At 34.6% G+C, this 15,069-nt stretch overlaps 2 protein-coding genes and 1 pseudogene across 2 annotated transcripts; 2 read left to right on the forward strand and 1 right to left on the reverse strand.

Annotated features, from left to right (window-relative positions):
- The first annotated feature begins 655 nt into the window (after positions 1–655).
- Positions 656–3,067, forward strand: LOC110702192 (annotated as a pseudogene).
- Positions 3,068–6,134: 3,067 nt separating this feature from the next.
- Positions 6,135–8,983, reverse strand: LOC110702193. Its single transcript, XM_021879878.1, has 4 exons — positions 8,698–8,983; positions 7,341–7,467; positions 7,169–7,241; positions 6,135–6,619 (listed from the first exon to the last, which is right to left on the reverse strand). The coding sequence occupies exons 1-4, from the start codon at positions 8,723–8,725 to the stop codon at positions 6,353–6,355; spliced, it is 495 nt and encodes a 164-aa protein (XP_021735570.1). The 5' UTR covers positions 8,726–8,983; the 3' UTR covers positions 6,135–6,352.
- A 1,144-nt stretch (positions 8,984–10,127) lies between these two features.
- Positions 10,128–15,047, forward strand: LOC110702195 (tRNA (guanine-N(7)-)-methyltransferase-like). The gene is made up of 8 exons (XM_021879881.1): positions 10,128–10,733; positions 11,013–11,069; positions 11,187–11,262; positions 12,141–12,220; positions 12,326–12,375; positions 12,453–12,537; positions 12,670–12,768; positions 13,912–15,047. The coding sequence occupies exons 1-8, from the start codon at positions 10,449–10,451 to the stop codon at positions 14,131–14,133; spliced, it is 954 nt and encodes a 317-aa protein (XP_021735573.1). The 5' UTR covers positions 10,128–10,448; the 3' UTR covers positions 14,134–15,047.
- The last annotated feature ends 22 nt before the right edge of the window (positions 15,048–15,069 follow it).

The following is a 15,069-nucleotide window of genomic DNA, read 5'->3' on the forward strand; positions in this document are numbered from 1 at the left end:
TATTATTAGATGTTGTTTGGTTTACATAAAAAAAAAAAAAAAAGGGAATTGGGAGTTCCTAGGAATTGCAAATGAGTAAGTTGTTTGGTTGAATAAAATTTGGTGAAAAGGGAAAAGTAGAACTTCCTAGGAATTTTCAACAAAATGTAGGAATTTTCAACAAAATGTAGGAATTTACTTACCTAATTTCCCCTAAGTAAGTTAAAATTCCTATGGGAATTTACTTGTTAAAATTCCTATGAGAATTTACTTTAATCACTACTAACCAAACAACTTTAAGAAATTCCAATGAGTTTTTTTAATGGAATTTAATTCCCATATATTAGAACTTAGATGTTCATGAAATTTTCAGTTCCTATGTTAACCAAACGACCCCTTTTTTTAGTTATTACTATTACCTTTTTTTTTTTGTTTTTTTGCCTAGTATTATTAACTATTGATATTGCTATTCCTATTCTTAAACTTTGGTCTTTTCACTTTATTCAAATAACATTTAGTAAAATTAATTTCATTTCAATAAAAGTAATACAATTCACTGCAGGAAAAACCAATAGCTTCAAAAAAACAAATATAAATAGAGAATTAATTAAAATAAGTTTTATTCAGTAATAATAATTTAAACTCAACAAAAAAAAAAAAAATTAATTTCAGTCAAAATATAATTTCAGTTTCACGAAAAATTCGCCAAAAATGCGAAAAAAAAAAGTCCTTGCCTTGTTTACAATATTCTTCTTGTCTTGGTCATTTTTTCGAAAAAAACCAAGCTCAGGGATTTGCACGAAGTATGATTTGTTGGCAATTAATATTGTTGTTTATTTATTTATTTTTTTTTTTTTTTTTGGAAGTTATAAAGTTGCTTGACAAGGGCCATGCATGCATATATATGAATGATCATCCTTTGATATTATAAGACAAGTTGACATGATTTATGAGGCTTACTTCATTGTAAAATCTTTGTTCTAGGTTTATGAGTTTAGTCATCAAAATCAATTCCGATTTGATTTCCATCTCTTGTGTGATGAAAGTGATGTTCGTTACAGGTTATGGGTTGATCGAATACAAAAAACACACATCATTCATTGTTATTAGTAGTTGTAATTTGTACTAGATAATTCTACCTTTTGTTATTATATACTTTGTAGAAACTATATTTAGCACTAGAGTACGTGCGTATAAGACTGTTTATATAGAACAAAGAGCTTAGAGCATATGTAAAAAACTAAAAATAATTCTAATGAAATACTGGTATGAAAAAAAAAAGAAAAAGAAAAAAAAAAAAAAAACCCACACACAACAACAACATTTGCGCATTTGACATGAACATGCAATGCAAAAATCTTACTTTAATTTCCACTATTTTCAGGCATGTTGTTTGAGGAACTAATTCTAACATTTTTAGTACTTTATACAATGATTCCCTTATACGAAGATCGAGGTAACGATCCATCCGAGTATATCAGAGATCATGCCAAGATCCATTCGTTGACAAACTCAAGCATACAATCAAGTCAAGATCATGCCTACAATGAACTATAATAAGTATATCACAGCTAGCTACTGTTGATAAGTGATTGATCAAAGATTATATCATCATTTTGTATGTAACTATAATATGTTTAATAACTGTTTTTCTAACAAGTGTCCATGATCAAAGATTTATCATAATTTTATTAAGCTAGCTCATATTTTATCTTATTAATATAGCAATTAAGCATGGAATCTTTCAACAAGCTTACAATTAAAATAATTCTTTAAAATCTACAGCTAATTTCCTCTTTAAATTCACTATTCCCCTAATTATGTTGAACTCGATTTTTCTTAATATTTCTCACATAAAAACCCTTCAATTCTGAGCTTTGTTTATACAATTCCTATACACAAACCCCTGCAATATTGGGTTCCATTCAGCTCAAGCTAAGAACATGAATTCATCCACAATGAATCCAAATCAAACACAAGATCAGGAAACACTACAAGTGCTTGAAGAAGAAGTTCAAGCCGAGCTCGAAAAAAGATGCCTTCCAAAATGCTCCTTCATGGGCAGTGAGCTTATTGAACTAGTAAATATGAGAATTTTTGGTATGGAGGTGACTATATCCAAAGTATACTCTGGTTACAAAGACACTTTCTTGCTCGAGACACCGATCTTATCATAGCTGGTCTCATGAAAGTCGGTACCACTTGGTTGAAATCTTTACTCTTTGCTACTGTCAACCGTAACCAGCACCCTATTGATCAAAACCCGTTGCTTAACACTAATCCACATGAACTTGTTCATAGCCTTGAGGCTCTCTATAGTGGAGCCTTCGATTACCCTTGCTATCACCATCTTAATGAGCTTACTTTGCGTAGGCTATTTAACATTCATTTATCCTACACATCCCTTCCTGAATCCATCAAGACTTCTAAGTGTCGGATTTTGTACATTTGTCGAAATCCCTTTGACACACTTGTGTCATTATATTACTTCTGCATCAAGTCTATGAAGAAACAATTTGGAGAAAATTTCAAATCCCCTTCTAAGGAGGATTTCTTTGAGGAAGTTTATGAAGGGAAACACCCATGTGGGCCTTTCTTCGACCATGTGATTGGATTTTGGAAGGCAAGCTTAGAGCATCCGGACAAGGTTTTGTTCCTTAAGTACGAGGATATAAAGGATGATCCAGTATCAGAGTTGAAAAAGTTGGCTAACTTCATAGGTAAGCCATTTTCGCAGAGAGAAGAGAGTGATGGTGTTATTCACGAAATAATAGACCTTTGTAGCATCAAGAATATGAAGGAATTGGAGGTTAATAAAGGCACAGAGATGGTCATGAAGTCACTTGAGAATAAGATTTTCTTTCGGAAAGAAGAGGTAGGGGATTGGATCAATCACTTCACACCTAACATGGTTGAGAGGATGAATAAACTCCATGCAAGATAAACTTGAAGGTACTGGGTTGTGTTTTAAGTTACTCCCTCAACCCCACTCTTGCAAAGCCAACCTTCAATGAGCTACCCATTTTTGTTATTGTCATTGTCGCCGTCGTCGTTGCCGTAATTTTTTCTTTTGTCTAACTTTTTTCCTTACCAAACTCAGGACCAAGATTTGGGTTCTTCACGAGTCTGGTTTCTATAATAAAATCAAGAATCTACTTGAATAAATTGGCAGTTTTAGTGCTTCTTTTAAAGTATGTTCTCAAAGAATGATGGTCCACATAAAATCCTAACAATTTGGAAATATATGGAGCATTTAATGAAAGCATGAAAACCTCCTAGAAATTACGCTCTTATGGCAAAATTGGGACTTGGGAGCTTGTAATTAAGCTCCTTCACTCGCTTAAAAATACCAGTATGTAATGTTAGCTAATATTTTGGAAACAAGAGAAAATTCATGCAACATACACTACAAGCCTCCCTAAAATATGTCACACACTAAACTCAATACTTGTATAAATGCAAATTTTTAGAAAGATCAGCATCGATAAAGTCTGCACAAATGAAGGGAATAAGAGTTCAGTGGACATCACCATTCACCATCAGGGCAAAGCAGTGATATCATTCAGGGATCAAAAACCTCACAGCCCTGGATCAAACCCTGAATTATCACCAAAAGATCAAGATGACGACAACACTTTGGGCCATCAAATGCCAGATAATTATGTTCCATGCTTAACAGTGTGACTAGATGTCATCAACCTCTATTGAGCTTTTGGGGCTTACTCTTGGCCAAATCAAGTTGTTCTGCATATTAATCACCAAGTACTTCAGGACAAAAATGAGAAAAACTAAAGCAATGCCCTCTTGAATAGTTGAATCATTTTACTTACTCTGCTCATATGTGATTGCTTTTTGGATGGTTGTACGGAAAAATATGTTTCCATTCTTCAGATAGACATGCTGAAGATAAAATGAAGAGGATTCAGTAGCAGTTAAATACTGATTGTCATAAGTGAATCATAAGTAAGTGCACTCCTTTGCAGCAGAAACGACACCAGCAAATATATTCAAAAATACAGATCTCATATGCCAATTAAATCTCCAAATTTGCATAGTTATAGAATTCAGGAGTATAATATTGGCCTTGTTATAGAATTAAATATATCAAGCCTTCACCTTGCTTGTGTTTAACACATTAGTTATGGTACCAGATAATTTCCCCTAATCACAATAGTCAAAGTTTAGAATCCTCCCCAATTCGACACCTTATCAGAAGAAATTAAACATGCTTCATTCTTTCTCCGCCCCCTTGCTTCTATTTTCTGGCATTTGACAATTTTTCTTCCCATGCCCCCCCCCCCCTCCTTTTCCAACATCCACTATCACTTAAACGTCCTAGTTTACACCCCACCAAGTTACAACTCCATAAGATAAAATTGAATGTAACCGAAACATCATATGCACCAGAGCGCTTCCAAGACTGAAAACACTCTCACCTTAGCCGTACATATGTACTGTTTGCTTCTTCCTTCACTACTTAATATGATGAAAACCCCTATTATGATTTTCATGCTGGGAATCCATGCCAGTCAGGCATTCTTTCCATACCAAAACTACAATCATACACGGATCCTGGCATACTGCACATCAATAAGACACCCACCATTTAACAGAAATGTATAGCCAGTTCTAAGACTTCCAAGTTCCAACTCTTGGTGCACTTGGATTATACTCCGTACTTCGTATGTAATTATGTATGTCCAACATGGACAGCCGTACACAGATGTTTTGGGCACATTATGCTCGTTACACGATATAACATATCATTCAATTATTACTCCGTATGTGTTTATGATTAATACAAGTAGATAATTCCTTTCTCTTTGTCCTCAGCAATCTTCTCCTTCCTATTCTCACTCTAATGCTTTTCTTTCCCCTAATTCCTCTATCCCCTAATTTCTCTAAATATATTGTAATAAATCAACACTTCATAGCATATCAATAGTCATTTCAACTCATTTTTGGCTAATAGACCAAAAAAAAATAGTATCATACTACACTTCAAACCTAGGGCTTTCTTCAATTGTATATTCATCTCCAAAAAAAACCCTAATTGAAATGAATACAGTAATAATGCAAAGAATTACGATCAAAGTTGGCACTATTTGAGCGCGATTGAATCAATTTTTGAGGGTTTAAAGAGAAAATAAATTAAATTCATAATCAGGCATAAATTAGAAAAAATGGAAGTGAATTAGAATCTAACCCTAGAAGAAGGTAGACTGTTAAGCTCTGCAATTGCAACCTCATGACGTTTAATCTGCATAAAATTGACGAGTTACGAAAGGTTGCATTAGCGTAATTTGAATGAATTAAGTTATTTAATTGAGATGAGGAGAGAGAAAGGTAGAGAAATACCTCAACAAGATCAAATTTGGGGTCTGAAGAAGGAGAAGTTTGGGAAGACGAAGATGATGCAGCAGCTGTCATTGCTGGGCACCTTTTAAGAGAATTGCGCACTTGCGCAGAAATCTACTCTTTCGATTAGTAGAGACTAGGGAGTAATAATGCTACGAGTAGATAATACAGAGTACTTATGAAATTAGGAGTTGCGGGGCCGGAGCATATGCCGCATGCCAAACTTGGTATACGTTTTTTTAAAGGTAAGAAGAAGGATCTTAATTGTACCTCGATCCTTACTTTTTTTTTTTTCCTGGTATTTGCGGATCAGACATTTTGAGAGCGAGGGAGAAAAAGTAACGGATCTCTATCCTCAAAATGTCTCTTATGGAGATTGAACCCCCCAACCTCAAAATTGGAAAGTGTAATCTTTCTCAATAAACTGTTTTAGTACCTATACCAGTAGATACGATCTAGGGGGAGAGGGGAGATCAAAGTTTAAATTTGAATTGATTTTTTAGAAACAAAAGAACATCCAAGTTTACATAACCTTATAGAATAAATTTGCTCAAGTGAATGTGGGAGTCAGCTAATTTAGTTGATTAAAGTTTTGTGGGCGGTTTTAAGATAACCCTTCTCCCAAGGAGTTAAGTTTAAAGAATCGTTGAATGGTAGAATTGAGTATATTTCCTCATTAATCATTACAAACAAACCACTGATAATTAGGCATGACTAGTGCAGTAGTGCGTAACTGCGTATAGACATTTAGCATAACATAATCACCGTCTTAAAATGAATTTTAGACAGTTTGCAGATTAATTAATAAGCTGAAACATTAGACAGCACGCAACAAATTGTTAGTTCTTACAACAATGGTTACTGTTTATGCTTTTAACATCGTGAATCCCCTCACGAGCTTTAAATAAAGCTGAGAGAAGATGATATAGATGGAAAAATGGAAAAATAATATGTATAGTTCCTGTATTACATGAACAAGTAAGGCCAGAGATATATTATTGACAAACTCTAGTCATCAGTATCCCTGGCTAGCGTTTTGGAGTGCAACGACAGCAAGAGTAACAAGGGATGCGTAAATTGAATTAGGCATCTTCTGCACCACTTTCCCCACGCCTGGGACACCTTCTGTTGCCCTCTTTGTTGCTAAAGCTACTGTTGGTGCCACCACCAGACTGATGATCAGTCCCTGGCTCACCGTGCTAAACGTGTCAGCAGTCAACTCCAGCATGAATTTCACAAATTCATCTCGGTTGATTCCCCCATCCAAATTGATGTCACACTTCTGCAATTATAAAAAATTGCCAAACATTAAAGCCATCCCATTTCGAAAAAAAAAAAAAGAAAAAAAAAAAGGTAAGCAGTGCTGAGTGCTGACACCTGAGGAGTGGCAAGAGATTCATGCCAAAATTAGCAGAAAAACTGATTTCAAAACAGCAAATTCTATGATCTAATATAGTGAGTTCTATATTCAATTAATACCATAAGCAGGTCATAGTCGTCACTGTATATTAAGTGGAGATAAGATTCAAGAATAGAAATGGTCTTATTTTCTGTTGTTGGCTTAGTACTTTTCACCTTAAAAGAACAAGTTTCAGGAAATACATGTTCAGATAAAGGCAACAAAAGTTCAAAGTACAACTTACAGAAGTGCATACGAGCTATGGAAAATAAAAGGGGTTCATAATAAATAAAAAGTTTCACTCCAATAAGTCAATAACAACGGATAAGTTTTGATAAGTTCAAAAAATGGTTTGACAAATGAAAGAACAAAGCCTTTACAGAGATGCTATCAGACATGCAAAATTTCAAAGTGTTATAAAGCTGAAAGTACCTCCATCAAGCCTCTGACTTCATCTTTTGTTGGAGGATCAAAGTGTGGCCCTGGTAAGTACTTATTGATATCACTGTAAAACAGCAAGGCATTTGTACCATATTGTTAACATGGGAACCATAGTTTTACTTAATACTAGACTTTGACGAAGCTAATGGAAAAAATCACTCACTTGTAAACTATCAGGACAGCTATATACAGCTCTTCAAACGACAGTGTGACACTTCCAGTCTGAGTCTGTACACGATCAAACACTTTGTCTGTTATCTTCCTGATTTTTTTCTTCCTCCATTCCTTACCTACGCAAGATGGCAATATGACCCATCATCAGGGTGTATATAGTAATCAAGTAATTACACTGACATAAATTTCAATTAATCAATAAGAAGATATATTTTAAATATTTTATAAACCTCAACAAAGCATCATTCAATCCTTTTTGTCACTCAAGCGTTTTCTATAATCCATACCTATAAAGGGTAGACTTTTATAGATGAAGGAGTTGATATGTAACCTACTCCATGCCATTCGAAATGAAGTATTTAGGCTTTGTTCTTTTCACATTAAAGAAACCCACCTACTGAAGTTGGGTAGTTATCTAATCTTATGAGTGAAAATTTTGATGACTGATGTCTTCGACAAGCTGTAAATAAGGGGGTTTCAGAAAAATGTTTAGATAAGTTCAAATGAGGGTTATAGGCTACACGAGTTCAATTCACAATTATGTTGTTCTAGTAAGTATAGATTAGTTCCAATAATCATATAAGGTCCAATAAGTTCTAATAAGTGTTTTTCTAGTTAAAATTAAGCAGCATTTATGTGATTCTGTTTAATAAGTAACCATTTCTTACTTCTTTACCTCATCTACACTCCGTGTTATGCAAGTTTACACTAGCTATTTTATTCCTCAACTTGCAAATAGCTTAGCCCGCATCTATGGAATTCTGGAGAACTTACAACAAGTTAGATTTCATCACAAAACCAATTGACAAAATGACTTAGCTTACTGCGCTAACCCAAGTAAGATTCTATCTCAAAACCAATTGACACGAAGACGTACCAGACTCCAATACTCGATAGTTGCCTAGTATATTCGAAATCGACTGCCTTCTCCAAAGCAGGACAGCTCAAAGCCTCAAACTGACTCACATCACATGTACACATAAAGCATACATGGGATTCTCCACTTTTTCTAGATTCTAATAGTATCACAATCTATACACTACAACCTTAAAACTCCTATAATATCATATAAGAACAAATTTGATAGATTTTCTGCCTCTCACTAGAAGCAAATCCGAGAGATAGCTACATGATTAACTAATTTAAGTTGATCATGGGTTCATCATGATAACAACAATTATAACGATTAAGTAAATAAAAATCAACAATTCTTCAATAACACTTACAAAACCCCATTGAAATCAAGGGCATTTATTAAATTTCAACATTAAACACCAAAAAATAGAAAGCAAGTATAAGTGAATTCGAACAAACTGTAATCAGCTTAAAGAGTGAGATTAAATTACCTTGGATTTTGTCCAAAATCTGACCCATTAGCCGCTTAAAGAGTAAAAGAAATTTCCCAGTCTTTGAGTTTGCAAGATCCGAAGAAGATGAAGAACCACCTGAAAACAAATGATGTAAAACTTGCTAAATACCCAAATCACAAAAGTCCCAGATTTTGATTAATTTAATTTTTAATTTTTTGGGGTGCGAAATTTGTGTTATTTTAACCAAAAATTGAAGATGATAGTTTGAATATTTCAGAGGTTGTATGGTCCACTGTCCTTACATGTGGCATTTTTTAGTAAGTTGTGTGAGTGTTTAGTGAAGCTTCTCTACCTTGGATTATCATTAATCATATCTTCAATTTGGATCTTTTTTATTGAGTGCTACTTTGATTGCACGTCTTGTATTTGTATAGATTCCAAATGGGTCCAAGATTATTATTTGTTTCTATTGAATGTAATCAATGTTAATTGCCAAAAGATTCCAAATACAATACGAGTGTTTAACTTTTTGAAGGAATCTTAGTACGGAATAAGTGTTAACACCGTGTACAAATGGTAAATGAATATACAAAGCGTGACTCTTTTCCTTAACATGAATAATATCTTTAACTAAGAAAGGACCATCATGAGTTAAACACGCAATTAGGGGCGATATCAAGATATTGACATGAAAATATGAAACATTGACTATGTATTGTGATTTGAGACTATAATGTATTATATAAACTAATCGTGTCAAACATCAAGTTACAATTGTGTTTAACATTTATTTTTTATGATCGTGTTCCATTCAAAATAATATGAGTACTCTTTGTAAGTGTGCATAGCTAATGCTCCATAATGATGTTTGAAATGATGGTGTGTGTAATGTACATGTACATAACGTAATATGTCACATTTGCATGAGTCAAGATCACACTTCCCATTGTGTGATTTGTGTCTCATATTCTACTATCTATAAACTTATTCAAACACACATAAATATTACATATTTGCCTCTTTTTTTATTTGAAACATGTGCTCTAAACAGATATTATAAAAAACTAAAGATGAATGATACAAACAAGCAAAAAATTCAGATACAGGAACAAAATATATAAAATCATTCACTCATTACAATCTAAATGAGAAAAAGTTTAAGCATCAAACAACATGACAAGCAAAGAGAAAATGATTCCAATCATGTACATGCACGTTTCAAACCTTCACTCTATTCTAAATTAAATTTTAAGTGTTACTTGTTTTATTATTGGACTTGTGTGCTAATAACTATAAATTACAGAGTACTTCACATCTTATATTTAACTCATTTAAAGACTAAGGGGATTATCCCCATATCCCCATAAAAAGAATAATCAACCCAACCCCGGTCTCTACAAATTCTTAGTTGTTCTCGATTTATCTTTTTTATTCTCAACATGAACAAAACTAATACGAGTACAAGTAAAATAAACGAAATATAAAATCTTGGACACACCTAGTTCTAAGCCTCTACATGTGTCGGGACTCGGAACAAGATAGAGGTGCAACACTCCGTCCCTCCACTCTCCTCGAGGGAGTAGTATACCAAGCCCAGCAAGAAACAGACCAACAAAGGAGCCGAGAATTCGTCGTCTATCCAATCACCCAAAGTAACGACTAAACAGTCCAATTTCAGTCAATATTACTGTACAAAGATTCAAGCTCTAAAATAAACCCCAATACCAATTCCCAGAAAAACTCAATTCTCCAGAAAATACACATCAAAGAAGAAACTTCAAGCAACAATGGCGGTCATTTTTTCTCACTTCCACACACCATCAATTACCATGGTCTTACCAAAAGTTGCTTCTTGCTTTTGCCGCTCCTTATTTTCTCAATCTACAATTTACAATCATCAACTTCTTCATTACCCAATTCAAAATCCCATTTTTAATTTCAATTCTAATTGTCAAAGGATTCGAACTCGTGTTACAAAATTTTCTGAAGCTAGCAGTGTTACTGATGTAATTAGCAGCCCTAATCTTGTTGCTTTGGAGTATGCTGACCTTAAGCTTCCAATTAATTGCGAGGTTTAATTCTCCCACATTCATTTCTTTCGCTTTTTTAAAACTTTCCCAGTAATTTCTAGCTTAATTTTGATTATTTTGTTTCTGTTACATCGAACTTACATTCAAAGATTGATGCTTGTAATTTTTATACGAGACGGACTTACGATAATTTATCGTGAGCTCGAGGTAGCCTTTTTAAGAGTGGACTCATACTCTTTGATTGGTTTCTTGGTAACTTGAAATTGTTTGTATTGTGTAGTTTGATGGAGCAGATTTTCATGGTTTTATTTTGTGTTGTAGGAGGTGGGTAATATTCGAGTCCGGCAGCATGTTAATCCTCTTAGTACAGCATTATCTGTAAGTGATGTTCACTAATTTACTTCCAAATTATGAATTTGGTTTCTTTAATCGTTCTAGTTTCGGGGTTATTTAGAGCATTGAAGTTGATTTATGTGATTATGCTGCAATTGATAGGTACCAGCAGAGGTGCCTGATTGGAATGATGTGTTTAAAGACTCCTCATTGCCTCTGATGGTGGACATTGGCTGTGGTATTGAATGCGTTTCTTCTAAATATATTAATGTCTCTCATTGGTTTGATAGTGGTTGAATGAGATATCTCATATCTTACATCGTTTTCGAGTCAAAAACTCACAATGTACTTGAGCATAGAACCAAATTGTTTATCATGAGCTCATGACCTTAGGAAAGATGAAACATCGAAGCAAAGGGAAGATGGATGGGCTAATGTCTAAATGTGAAAGAGAAATTGTGAATGAGGGGAATGGCATAGTATCAACTTAGGATAAGATATGCACCATTTTTTAACAGTGTGACATGCAGACTGTTGTCTCCACATCCGTGTTGCAGATTATATAATTGTTATCAATTTCCATTCAAGCGTCAACTTCCCCTTCCTATTACTCCTTTTATTTTGCCTCTTCTCTCTTCCTAGAATCCTAGGTGCATTCGTTGAAATTCTTAGTATGCCATTAAGATTTGTGTGACATTTCAGCCTTCAGATTTTTATCAGAAGAGTTTCTAGTTATACTTGGGCTATTTTCGCCTACTTTGACATCTGGCTGATGCTACTATGTGTGTAGGGACATGTTAATCATGAATAAGGTGATGATGGAAGAGTTTCCAGTGTCTTTTTTCTATAGCCATTTAGCACCACAATTACACCCTGTGCTTCTATAAAATTAGGTCAGTACTTCAGTTTCATCAAATGAAAGATAGTGTATTATAGTGTCAAGCACACTTAGGTGCAGTAATCGGGGGTAGAAAATTGTTTCATGAACTTTTTACCTGGGATAACAAGATACCCACATACTTGTCCTGTGTATTTCATTGGTATGACAACTATGACTGCTGTTTTTGTTGCTGCGATGAAATTGTGTTTTAGTGCCTGACATCAGAGTAATTTCAGGTAGTGGCAGATTTCTCTTATGGCTAGCCAAAAGGAACATTGGTTCTAATAATTATTTGGGACTTGAAATACGCAAAAAAGTATGGGATTAGACATCTGGGCTACTTCTTTGGACTTTTGTTTTAGCTGCATCTTATTGAACATAATGGATATATGGTTACTCTGGGAAATTTCTCTACATGCAGTTGGTAAAGCGGTCGAATTTTTGGGCAAAAGAACTGAGTCTTTCTAATACGTAAGATTCTGAGACTTGTATGGAATTTTGATTGTATGAATTGTTCACTGACTAATTATGCTGTACTTATGCTTCAGACATTTCATGTTTGCGAATGCTACAACATCTTTCCAGCAGCTGGCATCCTCTTATCCTGGACCATTGGTGTTGGTTTCGATCCTGGTGAGTTGATCTTATCTCAGTATGCTTTCCTTACGTTATAGCTGCATTGCCTATTAATGTCATTGCATTGTTCTGTCATATAAGAGCTTCTTCTGAGTAAACTTGGTCTGTTATTGGTCTTATTGGTTGCAGTGTCCAGATCCTCACTTTAAGAAAAGGCACCATAAGAGAAGGGTTTTGCAGAAGCCACTGGTTGACTCCATTCTGGACAATCTAACATCAGGTGGACAGGTAAATTTTGTCTAGCATAGCTCATACAGCATAGGCAATGGATACCATTACATTGTTTATTGTCAATTATCCCAATGGCCTGATTGCTAAGACCATAACCCAATTCGCAATATATGTTCAGGGTCACAATCATATAATTATGTCTACGTAATGAAACCTTAGGGAAATTTAGTTTTATGGCATCATTTATAACACTATGAAACGATTTTTTCGAACATAGTAATTTTTTTTAATTTAAATTTAGGATACTTGGAATTGCAAATTAGGTGAATTGTTTAACCATGGTGGTGACATTTAATACTTTGGTTTTATTTTCTATTTATCTCTTGCACTGCTTAGACTTTGCCTTTCTTTGCTACCTACTAGCCCAAAGTCTGAATCTTCCCACACCATGCCTGTGGCCTGTAGGGGATTCAGAGTTCGTGGTGGCAGCGTTGCTGTTATTGCTTTTACCTGTCCTTGAATACTGCTTTTTACCTATACATGATTACATGGTCAGCTTGCACAGCTCCCACTACATCTGGATTGGATCATTTGTAGGCAAGTTTAAAGGTTAGGATATTGATCACTTCTTGGATTAGTGAAGTTGGAGGGGATCGATGCAGAAAGGGTTAGTATATATATTTTCTCAAAAGTGGAGAGTCTGAAACCTGATTAAGCTTTGAGAGAACTTTTTGGTGGAGATTGACCCTTCTACAGATACTTAACTACTGTACTATGGGGATACTTCTGCTTCTTTGTGGTCCTCAAGTAGAATAATTTGATTACAAGATCCTCAATAGCTATAAAACTTGTGCAATGCACGAGATGAGGGGCAAAAACAGCTATATAATGCACTCTTTTAAGACCTTAAAGTATCATCTTTCTTTAAAATTTCACCTTCTTTCCCTCTACCCAAAATTTATTTCTCTATTCCTAAAATTTATTTTAAGGTTAGGAGATGGGGCGTGAATTTATCCTTCTACTTAGGTTATTGTAGATTTCTCCAGCATTCACCAACATTTGTTTGCTTATTTCAATGCCAATCTGCTAGCTGTGCTTTTCAAGTCTCTTTGAATGATAATTTCTTAGCTTGATATCCATATCACAGCCCAGCTTTAGTCAACTGTTTGGCTTCTATTTTCATGCTTCAATCCAAAACAGGTATTTGTGCAATCTGATGTGCATGAAGTGGCAGTTGACATGAGAAATCAATTTGATAGCGTGCCAGATATGCTACACATTGATGTCATTGACCCTAATTTTGGTTGTGATCCTGATGGTTGGCTTCTAAATAATCCAATGGGGATAAGGACTGAAAGAGAGATTCATGCTGAACTTGAAGGTGCTAAAGTGTATAGACGAATGTATCAGAAGGGCACATAATATTATCAGTGGTTGAAGCCTGCATTATGCTCATTCTTATGACCCGCATATATACGGATGATACAGTAGAAGCTTTTCTTTTACTAGGCACTCTGTTTGCTAATTCTCCGGCTTACACTGCAGTTAGCTTGATTATACTCCCTCTTTCCCTTATTTTTTTTGCACCATGGATCCACTTTTTGTGAGAGCTTTTTGGGGTCAAATGGTGCAAAAAATAAGGGACAGAGGTCACAAGCAGAATTTTACTTTTGAGTCTGTTTTAGCTTTTTAGGAAGTAAGTTTGCATTACAGAAAGCTTGTACCTGTATTCACTAATGTATCTGTTACTTTTGGTCTTTTATTAAAGATTTGTTTTTGCAATCCTATGCATTTTGAACACATTTGTCCCACAACTCCACAAGCCATGATATATGAAGATGGCATCCGTGATTTAAATTTTTGGTGAAAACTGCAATGGCTTTGCCTCCGTTTCTAAGATTTGGATTCATGACTACGTGTTCAATACTAAAGAATATACTGGTGCAGTGGTGCAGAACACTTCATAATCTTCAGGATTCCTGTTTCTTTTTATACAGAGAACTGTTATATTCTTGGGCACAGTTTATGAATCCCCCGAAAACAATTTTAGGAGCTCCTGAATGATCTCTCAATAATTTCTATACCAATATAGCCTACATTGAAAAAATCCCATAATTTCCCATCATATGTAATCCAACTTCATAAATTTGTTGCGGGATTCCAATAACAATCCTGATCCCAAACTCACTAACAATGTTTTATCAATGTCAATTCTATGTGTTTAATAAATAATCAACAAGAATACAAATATTTTGCACCAAAAATGCCACTAAGCATTTCAAAGCCAAAAAGTTACCTACTGATACAATTATGCCAAGTTCTAAGACTTCTAACAACACAAATGACAAAAAAAAAAAA

This window comes from Chenopodium quinoa, unplaced genomic scaffold (assembly GCF_001683475.1).
Source record: "Chenopodium quinoa cultivar QQ74 unplaced genomic scaffold, ASM168347v1, whole genome shotgun sequence".
Taxonomy (NCBI): domain Eukaryota; kingdom Viridiplantae; phylum Streptophyta; class Magnoliopsida; order Caryophyllales; family Amaranthaceae; genus Chenopodium; species Chenopodium quinoa.

Coding starts and splice junctions, on each gene's coding strand:
- LOC110702193 (XM_021879878.1), bottom strand. CDS start 8,725: ATGGGTCAGATTTTGGACAAAATCCAAG. Junction 7,468..8,697: donor GATTTTGGACAAAATCCAAG/GTAATTTAATCT, acceptor CATCTTGCGTAG/GTAAGGAATGGAGGAAGAAA. Junction 6,620..7,168: donor AAGTCAGAGGCTTGATGGAG/GTACTTTCAGCT, acceptor TTATAATTGCAG/AAGTGTGACATCAATTTGGA.
- LOC110702195 (XM_021879881.1), top strand. CDS start 10,449: ATGGCGGTCATTTTTTCTCACTTCCACACACCATCAATTACCATGGTC. Junction 10,734..11,012: donor AGCTTCCAATTAATTGCGAG/GTTTAATTCTCC, acceptor TTTGTGTTGTAG/GAGGTGGGTAATATTCGAGT. Junction 11,070..11,186: donor CTCTTAGTACAGCATTATCT/GTAAGTGATGTT, acceptor TGCAATTGATAG/GTACCAGCAGAGGTGCCTGA.